General features: G+C 37.6%; 1 protein-coding gene and 1 long non-coding RNA gene across 3 annotated transcripts in view; one reads left to right on the top strand and one right to left on the bottom strand.

Moving 5' to 3' along the window:
- Positions 1 to 1,587: 1,587 nt before the first annotated feature.
- LOC127626344 (uncharacterized) lies at positions 1,588 to 4,777 on the bottom strand. The gene is made up of 4 exons (XR_007968438.1): positions 4,702 to 4,777; positions 4,189 to 4,288; positions 1,733 to 1,823; positions 1,588 to 1,659 (listed from the first exon to the last, which is right to left on the bottom strand). It is a non-coding gene; the product is annotated as an uncharacterized LOC127626344 (long non-coding RNA).
- A 2,247-nt stretch (positions 4,778 to 7,024) lies between these two features.
- LOC127626336 (dnaJ homolog subfamily C member 14-like) overlaps positions 7,025 to 22,396 on the top strand; it is an 81,540-nt gene continuing 66,168 nt past the window's right edge. Inside the window, exons 1-4 of one of the 2 annotated variants that reach the window (XM_052102062.1) lie at positions 7,025 to 7,260; positions 8,858 to 10,165; positions 11,476 to 11,574; positions 11,689 to 11,795. In XM_052102062.1, coding sequence (XP_051958022.1) covers positions 9,071 to 10,165; positions 11,476 to 11,574; positions 11,689 to 11,795 — 1,301 coding nt within the window. In that variant the 5' untranslated portion in view covers positions 7,025 to 7,260; positions 8,858 to 9,070. Of the gene's footprint in view, positions 7,520 to 8,857; positions 10,166 to 11,475; positions 11,575 to 11,688; positions 11,796 to 22,396 lie in introns of both variants that reach the window. The other variant, XM_052102061.1, reaches the window with a different exon arrangement.

Here is a 22,396-nt window from a genome sequence, read left to right as displayed (position 1 = left end):
TAAACTTAGAAGAGTCTTGTGTTTTTTGCCAATCTAATAAGGAGACTATTTTTCATTTATTTTATCACTGTATGTACACAAAAGAATTTTGGTCTGATTTGGAAGAATATATAATCACAAAATTGAATGTAAACATCAGAATCAATATTTTTGATGTCATGTTATACTTTGATTTTTGTGGTTTGTCCAATAAATAAATTTTTGTTATTCAACTGTTTATTATCCTCGGAAAATACCATATTCACAAATGTAAATGGTCTAATTCACAACCTTGTTTTAAGGCATTTCATCTGGAGAAAACAATAGAGAACATGCAAAACATGAAGGCTACAAGAACATTTCATCTCTTGAAGGAACTGCATAATTTTTAATTTTCCCCTTCTATAATTATATTCATTGATTTGTTATTATCCTCTGGGCTGTACGCTGTACATTTAATTTTTGTTGAACAGGTTACAGTATTTGTAATGTTCTCTGAACCTATTGTCCTGTGTATTGTTCCTTAATAAAAAATATATATATAAAAAAAAAAAAAAAAAAAACAGTTCAATATATTTTTATGTCGTCTTTATCTTAAAAATCATATTTATTAGATATTGTTTTACTGTATTTACTTTATTGTTAATAAAGGGTTTATGTATGTTTATTTTGCATGACTTTCTTTTTCATACAGACCTTTTACAGTATTCAGCTGCATAACCTATTCAAATGAGCATTTTTAATAACTCAAATGTTAATCTTAAAAACATACAATCTAATGTGGTCATAAATGTATGCTCTTGTACAAATGATGCATAATACATTGTTCTTCCATTTGTTCATATGGTTTCTTCATATTCTCTAGTTTATTTTGCTGTGGTCATACTTCACCTGCATGTGGTTAACAAACTGCTAACAACTTGCTATATCTTCAACTTAACAACAGTACAACATTCTGTTCACTTTCAAAGAGTTGGTCTAAATCACAATATAAATCCAACAGAATTGTGCTTTTCTGTATATGAAAATGAATGGTGTTTTGTCTCAAATGTTAAAAAGAGCTCATCTGGAGGGTACTGTAAATCCTGTTGCTGAAACCTTTTTTTTATAGGTTACTTTTATGATTTTGTATTAGCAGAAACACCCATGTCAAACTGCTAAAGTATATATCCAATATGTTATCTTGTTTTGGAAGACCCCCTTCCAAAACACCACTTATACACACACATCTCAAAAGTGTGTTAATACCATGGTCCATGATTAATACATAAAGTTACTTAATCACTAAATCATGAAAACAATGGAAATCACTGCTAATTAATGTTGAGCCAAAACTGAAAGTTGACTTAAAAGGGTAATTGCATTTGTTACTAACTATTAGTAATAATGAATGGAACTGGTGTTGGCTATGGTCCCATGGTTCCTTAGGATATATAAAGAACCTGCACTACCCTATGTAACACACAACAAAATGGACAACGTAACCATTAATGTGTTAGACAGCAAAGGTAATGTTGTCATGCTAACAGTTTCCAATGACATCGCTGAAAGGATGAAGAATGTTAAGGAAACATAACTGTGAAATAATTACAAGGCACCAATGATGTGCGCAAGTGTTTTATTTATCATTTATTCCCCCAGATCAAATGTTCCTTTCTTCTGTCATGGAGCAAGTATCAGCTGTTGAAACAAAAGGTACACATTTACTTAATGACCAAGAATATACTGGAAATATTTCTTGAGTGACACTGACCACATCTACAATCTTCTCTCCAACCAGCTCTCCTCAGTGGCCCAGCTTGTGCTGCAAAGCTCCTCCAACCTCCTATTCCATGTCTCACTACCTCCACTAGGTCACCGGTACCCCTAAACCTCAGTTTTGTGAAACCACCATCAACCAGCCTGTGCCCCAATACTACAACTAGGCCCTCTGTACCACCTCCACCATCAACCAGCCAGTACCCGATTACTACCACTAGGCCCCCTGTACTACTTACCTCCACTGTCAACGACCCACCGCCTGCCACTCTGCAACCTGGTGCAGTGTGTGGAAACCCATCAGCATCCATTCAACCTTCATCCCCCTCCTTCCAGTCAGACAGGCATGAATCTCAAGGTATTATATCAAATACTGTAAGGAAGATAAATGTCAATACTGTGGTTAAATTACATTTTCTTTGTTTTGTAGTGTTAATCTATTTCTCTCCTTATCCCCTCCATTTTACAGAAATAACACATCAAATGACACTATTTCTACTGGACCTTACAAAAACTCACCAGCAACTTTATTTTAGGAACAAAATGGCGTTCTATAAAAAAATACAAAACTCATTCTCACAAAAGGGCTACAACTTGTCAAGTGAAAAAATTCGAAAAAAAAACTAGCAAACATGTGAACCACTTATAAGAGAGTAAAAGATAGGCACCGTGCAACTGGGGAGGGGAAGATCACCTGGGAGTACTATACAGTAAGTTGAAGACTGCTTTACTTTATGTTTCTGAAATAACATTGTCATGTCTTACTTTGGCCATTTTCATTTTACATTTGAAATCCACCCCCACCAGCTAATGGATGAGTTATTTGGGTCGTCGGGGATCGGTACTGCACCACTTGGCACCATTCACTCCACACCTCTAGGTTTGGAAGAGACCTCCACCCAAAGCATGCCCACAACGTCTTCTCTTCAAGACCAGCCAGCAGGTGCTAGTATGGATGAACAGCCAGGAACCTCTACCATACCAAATACAAACGTCACAAGCAGGCAAAGACGACCACAACCCTTACAATTTCTGGAGGCTTACTGAAGAGCATGCAGAGAGAAGGACTGCTGTGCTTGAGTCCCTGGTAAGGCCAGATCTGGAGAGATGGTGGCGACTTAAGGAGAGGCGGAGAAGGTCCTTCGAAAAAAAGATGGTGACCAGCTTGGGAAAAATTGTGTAGGAGCTGAAGAAAATGGGAAAAAGACAAGAGCAAATTATGCATCTATTACAGAATCCACATGAACCTCAATAAAATGATAATGTAAAGATGTTTTCTCTTTTGATTTACACCTTTCCCCAAAATGTGTACTATGTATTTTTTTTTTTATGTTCCCAAAGAACACAATTTCTAATGACAAACTAATTTTGTTCAATAAAATAAATTTCTTTATTTCAACACAAAATCTGTTTTTTTATCATTTGTTGAATATTTCTGTACATTCAAATCTTTACTTTTGTATGTTTAGTATACACATACAAGTTAGATCTGGCCACAAATCTGGTCTCTATAATGACATGCATTAGTGTTGTGGGGTTGCTGGGGTGTGGTTCATCATCAACACCATCATCTACCACAACAACTTGATCACTGGGCTCTAAACAAAGATTATGCAAAATGCAGCAGGCTGAGACTGCTGAACTGATATTGGAAATGCTTCTCATTTGCAGGCAATGGAGCCTCCTAAACTTAGATTTTAGAATGCCAAATGCATGCTCAATGACCACGCGAGCTGCATTGAGCTTTCTGTTAAAGTATCTTTGCCTAGCAGACAAGTGGCCATTGTCTCTATAAGGCCTCATAAGTTGAGGCAACAAAGGGTAGGCAGAATCCCCAATTATGTGCATTCCTTGTGGAACAAGGGAATGAGGATCTTCTTCAAGAACACGACAAACGTCTGTGAAGCGAAATGCTATGGCATCATGCCAACTCCCAGGGTAACCCACACTGATGTGACAGAAGCGCCGCTGACTGTCACAAAACCCAGTTAAATTTACAGAATAAAACTGTTTCCTATTCATGTATGCTAGGGGATTATCACAGTGGGGTCTCAGTATAGGAATGTGACACCCACCCACTGCACATACAGTGTTGGGGAAACCTGCTGCGTCAAACCCTAACTTTGACATCTCCAGTCTTTGACCTCTGGGCCAGGAAATGTGGTGGGCCATGTATGTGTTCACATTGCAACAAAACTCATGGAGATGCTTGGCAAGAGTGGATTTTGACATGTTGAATCTATCTGCCACCCCACGATATGACTCCTGATTCGCCAATGTCCAAAGGCAGGCAAGAACACTGTTTGTGAGTGGAAGTTTGGTCTGTTGTAAGTTCATATAAACAGGACCAAGGGTAGTAATGACATCCTGCAAAGGTAGAAAAATAGGTTAGCAAGACAACATGCTAACACTTGTAATAGTTCAATGAATTTTATATTAACCAGTACAAACCTCCACTTGTTCTTTGGAAAGCCTGAAATGACCTCTAAATTCTGAGAGACTGTAGAGAGGGACAACATCCTCCACAAAATTGTCTATTTTTGGAACCATTCTAAATTAGAACAAGAGGAATTGTACTCACTATATACATGTAGCCTAACTGAACACACATGTAGTCAAACATTTATTTTCAGTGTTTTATGTTGAATTGGGATTTTAATCAAACAATTAGTGTATACAGAAGTGTTGAAATTGGAGTAAAACTCCATTATTTCTTTGTCAGAATGAGTAATTCTCTATTTAAACCAAAATAATAATAATTATTATTAAAAGGCAAGCAACAGTAGCTATTGATTACAAAAGCCACCCATTACATCAGTAATACATAGCAAAGATTAGACTTTCGATACAGTATTTTTATTCAACATATAATTTGCAGATTCTAGGTATAGTAACTTTAAAACTAAATTGATAATGTGTAATTTGTTTAAATAGATACTTCTTACATTTAACCATTTAACTCACCTTCGTTGCTCATTGTGCCCAATGTCATGCAAAAATAATGGAATTTCTATCGCTTCCAGCTCGTCTGCGATAAAGCGAGCAAACACCATGTGATCTGCCATGGAAATTCGAAAAGCTCAAATTAATAAAGAAATGTTGATGGGAGTATTTTTCGATGTTGAAAAGGCTTATGATATGTTGTGGAAAGAAGGGCTGTTAATGAAATTAGAAAGTTTGGGAATTGAGGGAAAAATGTATAACTGGATTTCAAGTTTTTTGTTTGGAAGAACGATTCAAGTTAGAGTGGGGTCTGAATACTCTAGGATTCTCTCAATTGAGAATGGAACCCCTCAGGGAAGTGTGAGCAGCCCTATTCTTTTTAACTTAATGATTAGTGACATATTTAGTAATATTGAAACTGGAATAGGAAGGTCATTGTATGCAGACGACGGGGCATTGTGGAAAAGGGGACGTAATATGCTGTTTGTAGAAAATAAAATGCAAAAAGCAGTGAAGGAGGTGGAGAAATGGGCGAATAGTTGGGGTTTTCGGTTTTCTGTGGTGAAGACACAAGTAATTTGTTTTTCTAATAAGAAAAATATTCCTAAGTTAAATATTAAAATGTATGGTCATCAGCTGGAACAAGTTAAAGTAGTGAGATTTCTAGGTATGTGGATGGATTCTAAATTAAATTTTGGAGTCCATATTCAGAAATTGATAGAAAAGTGTAAAAAGGAATAAATGTTTTAAGATGCTTGTCAGGTGCTGATTGGGGGCAAGTTGCCAGTCACTGAAAAGAATTTATTATGCAGTGATCAGGTCAAATATAGACTATGGAAGTATGGTATACAGTTCTGCTGAAGAAAACTTTACTTAAAAAATACAAGTTATACAAAATCAGGCCTTACTAATTTGTTGTGGAGCATTTAAATCTTCTCCGGTAGTATCACTACAAGTTGAATTGGGAGAATTACCGTTGGAACAACGCAGACTTCAATTGAGGATGAGATACTGGTCAGGTGTATGTGGACATCTGGAAAGTCATCCAGTAAAAATATTGTTGAAGGAATGTTGGGAGTATGAATACAAAGAAATAGCAAGCTTTGGTTGGTTAGTAGGGAAGGAGGCAAACAGCTTGGGATTGAAAGATTATTTAATAGCCCCTCTGTTCCAATACCAGCAATTCCTCCTTGGATGTATCCCATGCCATTAATTGACTTACAAATACATAAAGAAATAAATAAACCAATTAGCATATCAACTGAATTAGTAGTTAAACAGTATGTAAATCGAGAGTACTATTCAGTATTACAGGTATTTACAGATGGGTCAAAGGAACCAGAGTCTGGAAGAACTGCAGCAGCAGTATTCATTCCTACATTTAATTTAAAAATTACAAAAAGAATATCGGATCATGTATCGGTATTTACTACTGAATTAATTGCTATCATATTAGCACTACAGTGGATTGAAGAAGTTCAACCAGCTAGAACCGTGATATGTACGGATTCAATGGCTGCTCTTACTAGTCTTATGAGTGGAAAATCTGAATCTCGGCAAGATTTAATATTTGAAGTTTTGCAATGTTTATTTAGAGCAAGGCAGTTAGGGATACTGGTATTTTTCTCTGGGTGCCTGCACATGTGGGTGTGGATGGTAATGAGGAGGTAGACCGGTTGGCAAAGAAAGCATTAAATCATGCACAAATAGAAATGAATGTATCACTAAGTAAATCAGAAATCAAGAGATTAATAGCAATTGAAATTAATAAAAGATGGCAAAAGATATGGAATAGTGACTCTAAAGGAAGACATCTTTATCAAATTCAAGAACAGGTTGGAAATGAGAGGAAAAGATATGGAAATAGGAAAAAAGATGTCATTATTACAAGGTTAAGAATTGGTCACACTGCATTGAATTATATTCTTTATAAAATAGGGAAGCATGATACAGGAAACTGTGATAAGTGTGGGGATTTAGAAACAGTGCAGCATATTCTTTTAGAATGTGCTGCATACGAATGGGAGAGACAACAGTTAATTCAAGAGCTACAATGGATGGGAGTTGATACAATTTCAATAAGAGTATTGTTAGGAAATGGGTCAAGACAATCAAGAATTCACGAATTAATATTTAGATATTTAAATAAAACAGAAATAATAAATAGAATTTAAATTTTTTATTTTTTTTTCTCTCTCCTCTCGTTTCTTCCAAAGCCAAGTATACTCCACACTCCAGATCAGTAGGTGGCGGGAATGCACCATTTATGTTGGTCTGCCAATCCGCCATTAAACACCAGAAGAAGAAGATCTGCCATGACTGACGTAATTGCAGCAAACTACGGGAACCACAACGTGTCCGGCTTCATATCTCCGTTTGCAGATCCTCCCCGCCTGCACGCGGCAACTCTCGCAGATCGGTTACATCCAGCAGCAGCCGATGTCGAACACACCAATGATGTCTATGATGTCTATGGAAAAGGTCACATGTTCGGAAGTGTCGTCACACCACCTGAATTCGCTGTACTCGGAAATGCACCGTAATGGAAAGAAGGACAGTGAAGCAGCTGAAGACAGATGAGTATATACTGAGCTGAAGTCATCATATACAGAGATATAAACGCTACTATATGTACAGTGTTCGCTTAATGCAGTACTGTTGTAAAGTTCGCTTCAGCATGTGTAGTAGAGGCGCTTTAGATAGCGCGCCTGCTAAAAACACCATCGTAAAAGAAGACGCTCAACATCATAAATATTATTAAACAAACGCAATCACAGTGTGTACACCTACAGTAGCTGATGACTCGATATGCATACACTTTATTAGGAGAGTGTGTGCTGTAAGTTACTGTCATGTACCTTCATTTCTGTTTTGATACTTTTCTCGTGGTTTTCTTCGCTGACATGTTAGTAAATATTTTATCGCTAATAGAGTTTGGTTAAAGGTTGCATTGAAACCAGAGAAGTTTCAGCTATGGTGTTGAATGTGCAAGTAATTTTTTCCTCATTAAAAAAGCTGTACACCTTAAGAAATGAATTGTAATTTTGAAACACATGTAGGAAATCATGATCTCTCACATTAAAATGAAGACTCTAGTTATATCAGTAACCTTATAAAAGCTGATTTTTTTCTACATGGAGAGGGTCTGCACATGGGGGCTGCCATGTTAGATTCACATAACCAGCCATATACTACCCTTCATTTCTGTAACCATCCTGTCATTTGACACTTTAACTCTTGGATTAAATTAATCATGTTTGATTGTGATTTTTTACAACGGCATCAGTAGTTGAAAAAAAATGTGTTTGAATGAGGCTGTATCCAGGCCACTAGGTGTCAATGTAAGCCTTAAACGAAAGAACTTTTAACTTTTCTAGGTGTTTTATGTACGTTTTATAGACAAATTGCAAAATCAACTCCTTAAATAGTATTTTCATTAATGCAACAAAAAAATAACAGTACAAACAAATTACATTTTTAACATTTTATAAAAACCTCCAAGTGAATAGGTTTCATGTGTTTTGGACTTTATGTTCTTACATATGGGTTTAACATATTCATGTTGGTTACAAAACATGCAAATAGACAGATTTTTTTTTTTTTTATAATATTATACGGTATTATTATTACCCAGTTCTAATTTAATACATTTTATTACAAATTATTTTAGCAGAATAACATTTGAATTTAAATAACATGATTATTTGTTATAGCCTATTTGTTATGTTGGCCTTTTGCCTTAAAATTATGTTATCCCAACATGAATTGAGAATGTTCCAAAGAGCATCTTTTGTGTTTCTATGTAAGCAAGGAAATCTGATCATCTGTACAAAGGACTTAACATGTCTTTATATTACACATTTGTCTAGAAATTGTGCAGAATATTAAATAATTCTTATTCAATTACTTGTTCCTTTTCATCCTATCATTTCTTTGTTTTCATTTTTTTTTTTTTAAGTTTCTGCTTAATTCTAGGTATAAATTAAAATGTAAATCATAGATTCTCCCTATATGTTGTAAAGCTTTGCCAGTTTTTTTATGTTTATTAGGTTTTTTGTGTATATTCTTTGTTAGTCTATACTACAACACATAGTGTCATCTGTGATAACTATGTTCAGGGGTACTAATTTAGTTTCCTGAATTTGTTGACTTAAAGACTTTTTCCTCTTTGTTTCAGGAATGTAAACCAATTTTTTTTTTAACTGTGACCGTCTGCAATGCAGGATGTGCTGAAGACCCTATATTGCATTTGTGTTTCATTTGTAAATCAGAGACTGTTATCCATGTTAAATGTGATGCATGCATTTCTGGTGCCACCCTGAAGCTCATGATGGAAGTCTTCATATCAATCTTAAGTGTGAGAGAGTGAATATTTGGGTATTTCATCAGTATGGAAGATGATGTGGCTGTACATAGGGATACAGTGGAGGAAAGCCTGGGCTTTGGTCTGCCCACTGTTTCTCTGGTCAGTCCATTAGAAGGGAATGATGGTCACGTGACTGCATCTCAAGAGCCTGAGGTTCTAAACTGTGAATTCCATGATGGAGATATGGAAGCAGAAGATGCGGTAAATGAAGAAAACAATTCCAAAATTGAAGATCTGAATGATGATCAGAAGGAAGATGAAAATTTTGAAAAAGAATATACAGAGGCACGTGAAAGAGGTGAGAAAAATGAATGGAAGGAGTTACAGACCAATGGAGAGTCCAGATCCCGGAATGCTGGAACTGGGAGGAAAGGGAAGTCCAAGAAGAATGTATTGGGGCAAGGGTCATGTGATCATACACCTTTATGGACATCTCCATCATCCATGCCTCAAAAATATTTCTCATCTTCTGGACTCAGCAGACACAAGCAGGTGAGGCGACGGAACCACCAGCACAATCATGACCGTTTACGTCAGAAGAATGGAATGTGGCTGGTCGTGGCGTGTCGAGATTTCCTTGTGGAGTCCGTTAGTCAGTGGTGCATTTCCTGCATTCATATGGTGGTAGAACTCATAATTTCTCTGGTGCACCACTGTGGGTTTGCTGTGGAATTGTCGGGAATTGCACTGTATGACTTTGGAACACGCATGCTGTGCAAGGTCACTGATATTCCAGGCATGACGCAAGATTTGCGGCTAATCTGGGTCTGGAGCTGGTGTTCAGCTGTGGCTTTAGTAGAAGGCATCAGCAGAACTACATTTTGGGCTCGATGCACCCTTCTGTCCGGTCTAAGGATTCTCTGTGTTGCACTATGTTTCGGCTCTCAGATGATCAGGAGTGTTCTGGCACATCTGATAGGAGAAAGAGGCAGAAAGTGGTGGATTACTCTCCAGAGCAGCAGGATCTGGAGCAAAGTGTGTGATCTGACCATGAAAAGTTACTGGCGTTTGTTTAAACGAGACATCATCAAAGAGAGTTCAAATCCAGAGTTGCCCAACAGGGGGCAGGAGAAATGGCAGTCTGTTGAAGAGTTGCAGAGACTGCTGGCACTGGCTAAGGTATTGATCTGTGTGCTTCCTTTGTCTCTAAGCATTGATAACTGATAACATGTAAAAAAAAAAAAAAAAAAAAATGACTTGAGCTCTAGCCACTCTATTTTAGACCAAAACCTATATACAAGCTGGGCCAGTTAATTGGCCCATCAAGGAGCAATATGAAACTAGGGATGGGCATTTTGTCTACTCGGGTACTCATTGAGGGAGGGGGATACAGACATGTACAAATACAGTATGTTCATATGTCTTTAGCTGCTGCATTGTGTCTTGTTGTTCCAATGTCTGTTCATTAACATAGGCTGTTATAATGTAGTCTGTTACAATAAATACAAAAGAGGGCATAATCAAAATACAAGGCATAATATTTTGTCATTATGTGAAGACTCGCTTGTCAATTCAATTAAATAATGCTCAGAACATACACCACTATTTCTAAACCATTCAGCTGCAAACCATGTTTTCTATTACGCCATAATCATCGTGTTTTTAAAACGCAGTGTTCAGTGGAAAATAGTTTTGAAGACCAGAGTGTAGAGTGCCGTCTCTGCCCTGGACAGAAAGTCACACTGCGCGCTGTTGGAGTTTGTTGCTGTGATGATTCATGCTTCCTCCCATTGAACTTGAAATCTTATCAGAACTATTATTTTGGTGTAATTGAATATCACAATTGTTCACAATCTTTATTATCTGATCTAAACTCATTATAGCTTTCAATGTAATAATTAGGGCTGCATCAAAACTGCAAAATTTTTTACATCATCTGCATAGATTGAGGAAAATCTGAACCATAAACAGAACTTGAAAGTACCACACTCCTATTGGTAGCTGAAATCATAATCAAATTGTAAGGTAAGACAATGGAAAGTTAGCTGCTGATATATTGGTTTGAGTTTTAATTATTGTGTTTGAAGAAAGCATGGAGTCATTCCAGAGACATGAAAGCAGCCTAGCTTGTAGAAAATCACTTGCCTGGGACAACGGTCAATTAAACATTTTAGCTTATTATGCATAAAGTTATGACTGCTGTGATTGACCAATTTCAATACAGTCTTTCTGAGTGCGGTGTAAAAATGCTACATTCACATGTTGGAATTTTCTCCATACTCTTTCATAGTTGAAACTCATAAATGTGGTTATTTTGACACTTGCGAAGATGTGAGGGACAGAGGATGAGTAGAACTTTATGAATTATGGATGTTTAAATATTGATGTGTTTGCTTTATGATTTGATACTGTTGTTTTGTGTAGGATAGTTTTTCAGGCTTTGAAATTAAAATGTGTTTTAAACATGAACTGTTGTTACTGTTGTGCAGATCCCTGAAGAAGAGTTGGACCCGTTTAATGTTCTGGGAATGGATATTAATGCCACTGAATCTGAGCTGAAGAAAGCATACAGACAGCTGGCTGTACAGGTGACAAGACATGAAATCACTGCCCTGATGATAAATAGATGATTATGGATTTATGATATAATATTGAATTATGGATGATATATGTGTCTGTGTTTGATATATCTTTGCTTGTAGGTTCATCCAGACAAAAACAAGCACCCGGGTGCTGGCGAGGCCTTCAAGGTGTTGAGGGCAGCGTGGGACATTGTCAGTAACCCAGAGACACGGCGAGAGTATGAACTGTGAGTGCCTTTACAAAAAAGCCTCTAGAATCTCACAAATCTCATCTAGGTCATGTCTCACCCCAAAATATTAAAGAAATAAGTTGTATGTTGCTTAACATTATCGACTGCGACAGCCTGCCGTCGGGCCATTAAATGTACAAAATAAAAGTATGCGATGCGCAAAACTGCTGTGTGTACATTGGTACACATGCCACATAACTTTGGAAAGCTACATTTCTTGATTTTCTATTGATATAAACCATTTAAGATACAATCACAACAGCAGGTACAATCTATATCTTTGTCAGACCACCAACATATAAACAAACAATAACAAAATTTAGGCAACTCACCTATGAAGCCTCATAGTAGTCCACTGATCCATAACTTCCCGACAAAAACGGTGTTGTTTCATTGTCAAATGTCCAAACGATCAGATCAAGTAAAATGTTTAGTCCAAATCACATTATTAAATCAATAAATATCCACAGACTCTTGTTGCATCATTTCAAAGCACCTGGCAGCTGTACCTAATCTTTCACATATTCTCGGTAATAACTTCAGTTCAGATGTAAACATTTCCTATATCCGGTATCAAAATGGATGCTGCACTCTGACCTTTCGATTGACACCTCATTTGACCCAATAGGAGCTTCCATGTCCTGTCCAAAGCCTTCAATAGCCAACCACAGTCTGTGTCGAATGTAAGGGCCTCCCCCCTTTCCTTTGTTTCCTGATCAAACCAATTACATCCGAGAGTGTGAATGACTGGCGCATCATATAGCCAATGAAATTCTGAAAACAGTGATATGCGGCTTTAGTGGGAAGATTAGAGCATGGTTCTGTAATGTGTGTGCTCAAAGTTGTCTTGCCATTACCGAGTGTTGCGTCTGTGCGTAAAAGCTGAAGAGTGTTGTTTTGGAACTGTTTACACATTTGGAGATTTAAATATTGCGAAACTGACCCGAAAAACAGGATTTTCGCCCCAGGATGTGATATGAAGGCATTCATTGTGAAAACGATGAGTTTGGAGATGAAATTTCTGAAAACAATACGGATGATTCAAAGGAAGAGGAAATGTTTATGGAGAGATGAGACATTGCTCTGGACAAGTAAGTGTTTTCTTGTGTTTTATAACATGTATTACTGTATATTCTGCATAAATAAGCTTTAGTTTGAATAATGAATACACATTTTGTAGTTACCCTTTGTCGGTGTATATGTGTTATATATGTATATATATATATATATATATATATATATATATATATATATATATATATATATATATATACACACATATATATATATATATATATATATATATATATATATATATATACACACATATATATATATATATAAGATGGAAAAGTTGTGTCTAGCTTTGTAAATGACATTTATTTATTTATTCTCACTATAGGCAATTATCTGATGAATCAGATAGCGATTGGGAGCCGGATACTTCTCCCCCACTCAGCAAGCGGCCACATAAAGTGGAGCAGCAGGACAGCACCTCATCAAGAGAGGAGCCCCATGTAAAGGAGAGGTCCCTATGAACCAGAAGGCTTTCAGAGAGACCCTTGCTGAGGAGCTGGCAGAGTTGGGGCCTCACTCCACAGCCAGACCCGTATCTCCTGCTCCACGAAGAGCACATCACAGGCCGTTGCACATCACCAAATCTTGCACCGCTGGTCGTCTGAAGTGCAGGCAGTGTCATGCAAAGAAACCAGTGAAGTACTCCTCCTGTGATGTGCCTTTGTGCTTTGTACCCAAACGTGATTGCTACAATGACTGGCATGTTGCTAGAAACATGTAAAATGTTATAATGGTTTGTAAATACTTTGTGTAAAAATTCATGTAAATAGTTTGTTGTGTATTTTTTATATAAACAAATTTTCCACCATAGCACTAGTTTTGACTCCTTTATATGCACAATGTTTAGTTTCAAGAAGGGAAAAGGCACTCTAATGTGTTTATGCATCAGTTACTCTGTGTCAGCAAAACTAATAGTGGATCTGGATATGGAATATGGTAGCTCTAAGTGTCATCTTTAAATAGAGCCCAAAATTATGACTGTACGTTGAAGCGTTCAAAAGTAGTAGCCTTTTTGTCCTAGGTTACCAAAGGGTACTTTTGGAGTATCCAAAAGGCACTTTTGTAAAACACCTGGGTGTACCCTTAGAAAAACATGTGTAAAATATTCATTAGATTCCTCCATAGGAGGGAATCTATTGTATTTGTCAGTATTATTATTATTAGATTCCTCCGTAGGAGGGAATCTATTGTATTTGTTAGTATTATTATTATTATTATTAGATTCCTCCGTAAGGAGGGAATCTATTGTATTTGACATTTTTATTATTATTAGATTCCTCCGTAAGGAGGGAATCTATTGTATTTGTCAGTATTATTATTATTATTATTAGATTCCTCCGTAAGGAGGGAATCTATTGTATTTGACAGTATTTAGATTCCTCCGTAGGAGGGAATCTATTGTATTTGTCAGTATTATTATTAGATTCCTCCGTAGGAGGGAATCTATTGTATTTGTCAGTATTGTTATTAGATTCCTCCGTAGGAGGGAATCTATTGTATTGGTCAGTTTTATTATTATTATTATTATTAGATTCCTCCGTAAGGAGGGAATCTATTGTATTTGACGGTTTTATTATTAGATTCCTCCGTAAGGAGGGAATCTATTGTATTTGACGGTTTTATTATTAGATTCCTCCGTAAGGAGGGAATCTATTGTATTTGTCGGTTTTTACATTCCTCCGTAGGAGGGAATCTATTGTAATTGATGGTTTTATTATTATTATTAGATTCCTCCGTAAGGAGGGAATCTATTGTATTTGTTGGTTTTATTATTAGATTCCTCCGTAGGAGGGAATCTATTGTAATTGATGGTTTTATTATTAGATTCCTCCGTAAGGAGGGAATCTATTGTATTTGTCGGTTTTATTATTATTATTAGATTCCTCCGTAAGGAGGGAATCTATTGTATTTGACGGTTTTATTATTAGATTCCTCCGTAGGAGGGAATCTATTGTAATTGATGGTTTTATTATTATTATTATTATTATTATTAGATTCCTCCGTAAGGAGGGAATCTATTGTATTTGATGGTTTTATTAGATTCCTCCGTAAGGAGGGAATCTATTGTATTTGATGGTTTTATTATTATTATTAGATTCCTCCGTAGGAGGGAATCTATTGTAATTGATGGTTTTATTAGATTCCTCCGTAGGAGGGAATCTATTGTAATTGATGGTTTTATTATTATTAGATTCCTCCGTAAGGAGGGAATCTATTGTATTTGTCGGTTTTATTATTAGATTCCTCCGTAGGAGGGAATCTATTGTAATTGATGGTTTTATTATTATTATTATTATTATTATTATTAGATTCCTCCGTAGGAGGGAATCTATTGTAATTGATGGTTTTATTATTATTATTATTATTATTCTTCTTCTCCTTGAGCCCCAATAGCTCAAAAAGTCACTGGTCAAAAATTTTCTAAATTGGCACATTGATACTCCATGCCAACGGGTACCCCCAAACCAAGAATGGCCCACATTCACCCATAGGTGGCGCTACAGGCCACGCCCAAAAAACAAAATTCAAAGTGATACAATTTCACGCCATTTGTCCAAATCTTCTGAAATTTGGTGTACATGCCTCATTCCTCATGGGGAACAAAAAGCCTCAAGAACCCATAACTTCCGCCATGATGGATTTTCCCGTACGTTGAAAATTTGCGAAAACATACAAAACTCTTCTTCTCCTGAACCGTAGCTCAATTGACTTGAAATTTGGTACACGTGTAGAATGTACATCCTTGAAAGCGTTACTTAGGAAAAATGAATCACGATACAAAATGGCTGAAAGGAGTGTTTATGTAAATGTCCAAATTTTAACAATATATACGTGTCAATAAATCAAATGTAATTTTGACTGATGGTTTTCAAACCTAACATGCTTCAAGATGACATCACTCTGAAGTACTGCATAAAGAATGGCCAACATTAAGCCCTAGGGAGCTACAGGCCATGCCGAAATTCCCATTTTCTGGTCTAAAATGTTCTAATTTGGTACAATGGTACTACAGGCCAACAGGAACCCACAAACCAAGAATGGCCGACATTAAGCCACTAGGGAGCTAAAGGCCACGCCAAAATTCCCGTTTTCTGGTCAAAATTATTCTAATTTGGTACATTGATACTACAGGCCAACAGGAACCCACAAACCAAGAATGGCCAACATTCACCCCTAGGGAGCTACAGGCCATGCCGAAATTCCCATTTTCTGGTCTAAAATGTTCTAATTTGGTACAATGGTACTACAGGCCAACAGGAACCCACAAACCAATAATGGCCAACATTAAGCCATTAGAGAGCTACAGGTAATTCCCAAAAGTCCCATTTTCTGGTCAAACATTTTCTAATTTGGTACATTGATTCTACAGGCCAAAAGGAACCCACAAACCAAGAATGGCCCACATTAAGCCCCTAGGGAGCTACAGGCCACTCCAAAATTCCCATTTTCTGGTCAAATATTTTCTAATTTTGTACATTGATACTACAGGCCAACAGGAACCCACAAACCAAGAATGGCCCACATTCGACCATAGGTGGTGCTACAGGCCACGCCCCAAAAAATATTTTCAAAGTGATACCATTTCCAGCCATTTGTCCAATTCTTCTGAAACTTGGTGTACATGCCTCATTTCTCATTGGGAACAAAAAAGCCTCAAGGATCCATAAGGTCGGTATAGATTTTCCTGTACATTGAAAATGTTTCAGTTTAGGATTCAGACAAAGACATGTTTTTTGAATTCCTTAATTGGGAGGGTTTATCCCCAACCATCTACTGATCAATTTTAAATGATTTGCCATTTTGAGGAGGAATCCGCATTGCTGCTTGCAGCTATATTTATTATTATTATTATTATTATTCTTCTCCTTGAGCCCCAATAGCTCAAAAGTCACTGGTCAAAAATTTTCTAAATTGGCACATTGATACTCCATGCCATGGGTACCCCCAAACCAAGAATGGCCCACATTCAGCCCATAGGTGGCGCTACAGGCCACGCCCAAAAAACAAAATTCAAAGTGATACAATTTCCACGCCATTTGTCCAAATCTTCTGAAATTTGGTGTACATGCCTCATTCCTCATGGGGAACAAAAAGCCTCAAGAACCCATAACTTCCGCCATGATGGATTTTCCCGTGCGTTGAAAATTTGCGAAAACCTACAAAACTCTTCTTCTCCTGAACCGTAGCTCAATTGACTTGAAATTTGGTACACATGTGTAGAATGGACATCCTTGAAAGCGTTACTTAGGAAAAATGAATACGATACAAAATGGCTGAAAGGGCGTGTTTATGTAAATGTCCAAATTTTAACAATATATACGTGTCAATAAATCAAATGTAATTTTGACTGATGGTTTTCAAACCTAACATGCTTAAAGATGACATCACTCTGAAGTACTGTGCAAAGAATGGCCATGCCAAAATTCCCATTTTCTGGTCAAAAATGTTCTAATTTGGTAAATTAATAGTACAGGCCAACAGGAATCCACAAACCAAGAATGACCGACATACGCCACTAGGGGCACTACAGGACAAGCCAAAATTCCCATTTTCTGGTCAAAAATGTTCTAATTCGGTACAAGAATAGTACAGGCCAACAGGAATCCACAAACCAAGAATGACCGACATTAAGCCACTAGGGAGCACTACAGGACAAGCCAAAATTCCCATTTTCTGGTCAAAAATTTTCTAATTTGGTACTTTGATACTACAGGCCAACAGGAACCCACATACCAAGTGTGGCCCACATTAAGCCCTTAGGGAGCTACAGAGCTACTCCAAAATTTCGTTTTCTGGTCAAAAGCGTTCTAATTTGGTACATTGATACTGCAGGTCAACAGGAACCCTCAAACCAAGAATGGCCAACATTAAGCCCTAGGGAGCACTACAGGCCATGCCGAAATTCCCATTTTCTGGTCAAAAATGTTCTAATTTGGTACATTAATAGTACAGGCCAAAGGAATCCACAAACCAAGAATGACCGACATTCACCACTAGGTGGCGCTAGAGGCCAAGCCGAAATTCCCATTTTCTGGTCAAAAAAGTTATAATTTGGTACATTGATACTACAGGCCAACAGGAACCCACAAACCAAGTATGGCCCACATTAAGCCATTAGAGAGCTACAGGCCACTCCCAAAATTTCGTTTTCTGGTCAAAAATTTTCTAATATGGTACATTGATACTACTGGCCAACAGGAACCCACAAACAAAGAATGGCCAACATTAAGCCCTAGGGAGCACTAGAGGCCCTTGAAATTCCCATTTATGGTCAAAAATGTTCTAATTTGGTACATTGATACTACAGGTCAACAGGAACCCTCAAACCAAGAATGGCCAACATTCACCCCTAGGGAGCTACAGGTAATTCCCAAAAGTCCCATTTTCTGGTCAAATATTTTCTAATTATGTACATTGATACTACAGGCCAACAGGAACCCACAAACCAAGAATGACCCACATTTGCCCATAGGAGGCTACAGGCCACGCCCCAAAAAATATTTTCAAAGTGATACCATTTCCACGCCATTTAACCAATTCTTTTGAATCTTGGTGTACATGCCTCATTTCTCATTGGGAACAAAAACGCCTCAAGGATCCATAAGGTATGATGGATTTTCCTGTAGACTGAAAATGTTTCGTTTAGGATTCAGACAGAAATACATGTTTTTTGGATTCATCCATTGAGAGGGTTTAACCCCAACCCTCTACTGATCAATTTGAAATGATTTGCCATTTTGAGGAGGAATCCGCATTGCTGCTTGCAGCTATATTTATTATTAGATTCCTCCGTAGGAGGGAATCTATTGTAATTGATGGTTTTATTATTATTATTATTATTATTATTATTATTATTATTATTATTCTTCTTCTTCTCCTTGAGCCCCAATAGCTCAAAAAGTCACTGGTCAAAAATTTTCTAAATTGGCACATTGATACTCCATGCCATGGGTACCCCCAAACCAAGAATGGCCCACATTCGCCCATAGGTGGCGCTACAGGCCACGCCCAAAAAACAAAATTCAAAGTGATACAATTTCCGCCATTTGTCCAAATCTTCTGAAATTTGGTGTACATGCCTCATTCCTCATGGGGAACAAAAAAGCCTCAAGAACCCATAACTTCAGCCATGATGGATTTTCCCGTACGTTGAAAATTTGCGAAAACCTACAAAACTCTTCTTCTCCTGAACCGTAGCTCCAATTGACTTGAAATTTGGTACACATGTGTAGAATGGACATCCTTGAAAGCGTTACTTAGGAAAAATGAATCACGATACAAAATGGCTGAAAGGAGTGTTTATGTAAATGTCCAAATTTTAACAATATATACGTGTCAATAAATCAAATGTAATTTTGACTGATGGTTTTCAAACCTAACATGCTTAAAGATGACATCACTCTGAAGTACTGTGCAAAGAATGGCCATGCCAAAATTCCCATTTTCTGGTCAAAAATGTTCTAATTTGGTAAATTAATAGTACAGGCCAACAGGAATCCACAAACCAAGAATGACCGACATACAGCCACTAGGGGCACTACAGGACAAGCCAAAATTCCCATTTTCTGGTCAAAAATGTTCTAATTCGGTACAAAGAATAGTACAGGCCAACAGGAATCCACAAACCAAGAATGACCGACATTAAGCCACTAGGGAGCACTACAGGACAAGCCAAAATTCCCATTTTCTGGTCAAAAATTTTCTAATTTGGTACTTTGATACTACAGGCCAACAGGAACCCACATACCAAGTGTGGCCCACATTAAGCCCTTAGAGAGCTACAGGCTACTCCAAAATTTAGTTTTCTGGTCAAAAGCGTTCTAATTTGGTACATTGATACTGCAGGTCAACAGGAACCCTCAAACCAAGAATGGCCAACATTAAGCCCTAGAGAGCACTACAGGCCATGCCGAAATTCCCATTTTCTGGTCAAAAATGTTCTAATTTGGTACATTAATAGTACAGGCCAAAAGGAATCCACAAACCAAGAATGACCGACATTCACCACTAGGTGGCTAGAGGCCAAGCCGAAATTCCCATTTTCTGGTCAAAAAAGTTATAATTTGGTACATTGATACTACAGGCCAACAGGAACCCACAAACCAAGTATGGCCCACATTAAGCCATTAGAGAGCTACAGGCCACTCCCAAAATTTCAGTTTTCTGGTCAAAAATTTTCTAATATGGTACATTGATACTACTGGCCAACAGGAACCCACAAACAAAGAATGGCCAACATTAAGCCCTAGGGAGCACTAGAGGCCACTTGAAATTCCCATTTTATGGTCAAAAATGTTCTAATTTGGTACATTGATACTACAGGTCAACAGGAACCCTCAAACCAAGAATGGCCAACATTCACCCCTAGGGAGCTACAGGTAATTCCCAAAAGTCCCATTTTCTGGTCAAATATTTTCTAATTATGTACATTGATACTACAGGCCAACAGGAACCCACAAACCAAGAATGACCCACATTTGCCCATAGGAGGCTACAGGCCACGCCCCAAAAAATATTTTCAAAGTGATACCATTTCCATGCCATTTAACCAATTCTTTTGAATCTTGGTGTACATGCCTCATTTCTCATTGGGAACAAAAGCGCCTCAAGGATCCATAAGGTATGATGGATTTTCCTGTAGACTGAAAATGTTTAGTTTAGGATTCAGACAGAAATACATGTTTTTGGATTCATCCATTGAGAGGGTTTAACCCCAACCCTCTACTGATCAATTTGAAATGATTTGCCATTTTGAGGAGGAATCCGCATTGCTGCTTTGCAGCTATATTTATTATTATTATTCTTCTTCTCCTTGAGCCCCAATAGCTCAAAAAGTCACTGGTCAAAAATTTTCTAAATTGGCACATTGATACTCCATGCCAGCGGTACCCCCAAACCAAGAATGGCCCACATTCAGCCCATAGGTGGCGCTACAGGCCACGCCCAAAAAACAAAATTCAAAGTGATACAATTTCCATGCCATTTGTCCAAATCTTCTGAAATTTGGTGTACATGCCTCATTCCTCATGGGGAACAAAAAGCCTCAAGAACCCATAACTTCCGCCATGATGGATTTTCCCGTGCGTTGAAAATTTGCGAAAACCTACAAAACTCTTCTTCTCCTGAACCGTAGCTCCAATTGACTTGAAATTTGGTACACATGTGTAGAATGGACATCCTTGAAAGCGTTACTTAGGAAAAATGAATCACGATACAAAATGGCTGAAAGAGGTGTTTATGTAAATGTCCAAATTTTAACAATATATACGTGTCAATAAATCAAATGTAATTTTGACTGATGGTTTTCAAACCTAACATGCTTCAAGATGACATCACTCTGAAGTACTGCTAAAGAATGGCCAACATTAAGCCCTAGGGAGCTACAGGCCATGCCGAAATTCCCATTTTCTGGTCTAAAATGTTCTAATTTGGTACAATGGTACTACAGGCCAACAGGAACCCACAAACCAAGAATGGCCGACATTAAGCCACTAGGAGGCTAAAGGCCACGCCAAAATTCCCGTTTTCTGGTCAAAAATGTTCTAATTTGGTACATTGATACTACATGCCAACAGGAACCCACAAACCAAGAATGGCCAACATTACGAGCCACTAGGAAGCTAGCTACAGGCCACTCCCAAAATTCCCATTTTCTGGTCAAACATTTTCTAATTTGGTACATTGATTCTACAGGCCAACAGGAACCCACAAACCAAGAATGGCCCACATTAAGCCCCTAGAGAAGCTACAGGCCACTCCAAAATTCCCATTTTCTGGTCAAATATTTTCTAATTTTGTACATTGATACTACAGGCCAACAGGAACCCACAAACCAAGAATGGCCCACATTTGACCATAGGTGGCGCTACAGGCCACGCCCCAAAAAATATTTTCAAAGTGATACCATTTCCATGCCATTTGTCCAATTCTTCTGAAACTTGGTGTACATGCCTCATTTCTCATTGGGAACAAAAAAGCCTCAAGGATCCATAAGGTCTAGTATGGATTTTCCTGTACATTGAAAATGTTTAGTTTAGGATTCAGACAAAGACATGTTTTTGAATTCCTTAATTGGGAGGGTTTATCCCCAACCATCTACTGATCAATTTTAAATGATTTGCCATTTTGAGGAGGAATCCGCATTGCTGCTTTGCAGCTATATTTATTATTATTATTATTCTTCTTCTCCTTGAGCCCCAATAGCTCAAAAGTCACTGGTCAAAAATTTTCTAAATTGGCACATTGATACTCCATGCCAGCGGTACCCCCAAACCAAGAATGGCCCACATTCAGCCCATAGGTGGCGCTACAGGCCACGCCCAAAAAACAAAATTCAAAGTGATACAATTTCCACGCCATTTGTCCAAATCTTCTGAAATTTGGTGTACATGCCTCATTCCTCATGGGGAACAAAAAGCCTCAAGAACCCATAACTTCGCCATGATGGATTTTCCCGTACGTTGAAAATTTACGAAAACCTACAAAACTCTTCTTCTCCTGAACCGTAGCTCAATTGACTT

This window comes from Xyrauchen texanus, chromosome 32, assembly GCF_025860055.1.
Source record: "Xyrauchen texanus isolate HMW12.3.18 chromosome 32, RBS_HiC_50CHRs, whole genome shotgun sequence".
NCBI lineage: Eukaryota > Metazoa > Chordata > Actinopteri > Cypriniformes > Catostomidae > Xyrauchen > Xyrauchen texanus.
Note: the sequence above shows the minus strand (reverse complement) of the source record. Positions and strands in the feature narration are given on the sequence as shown.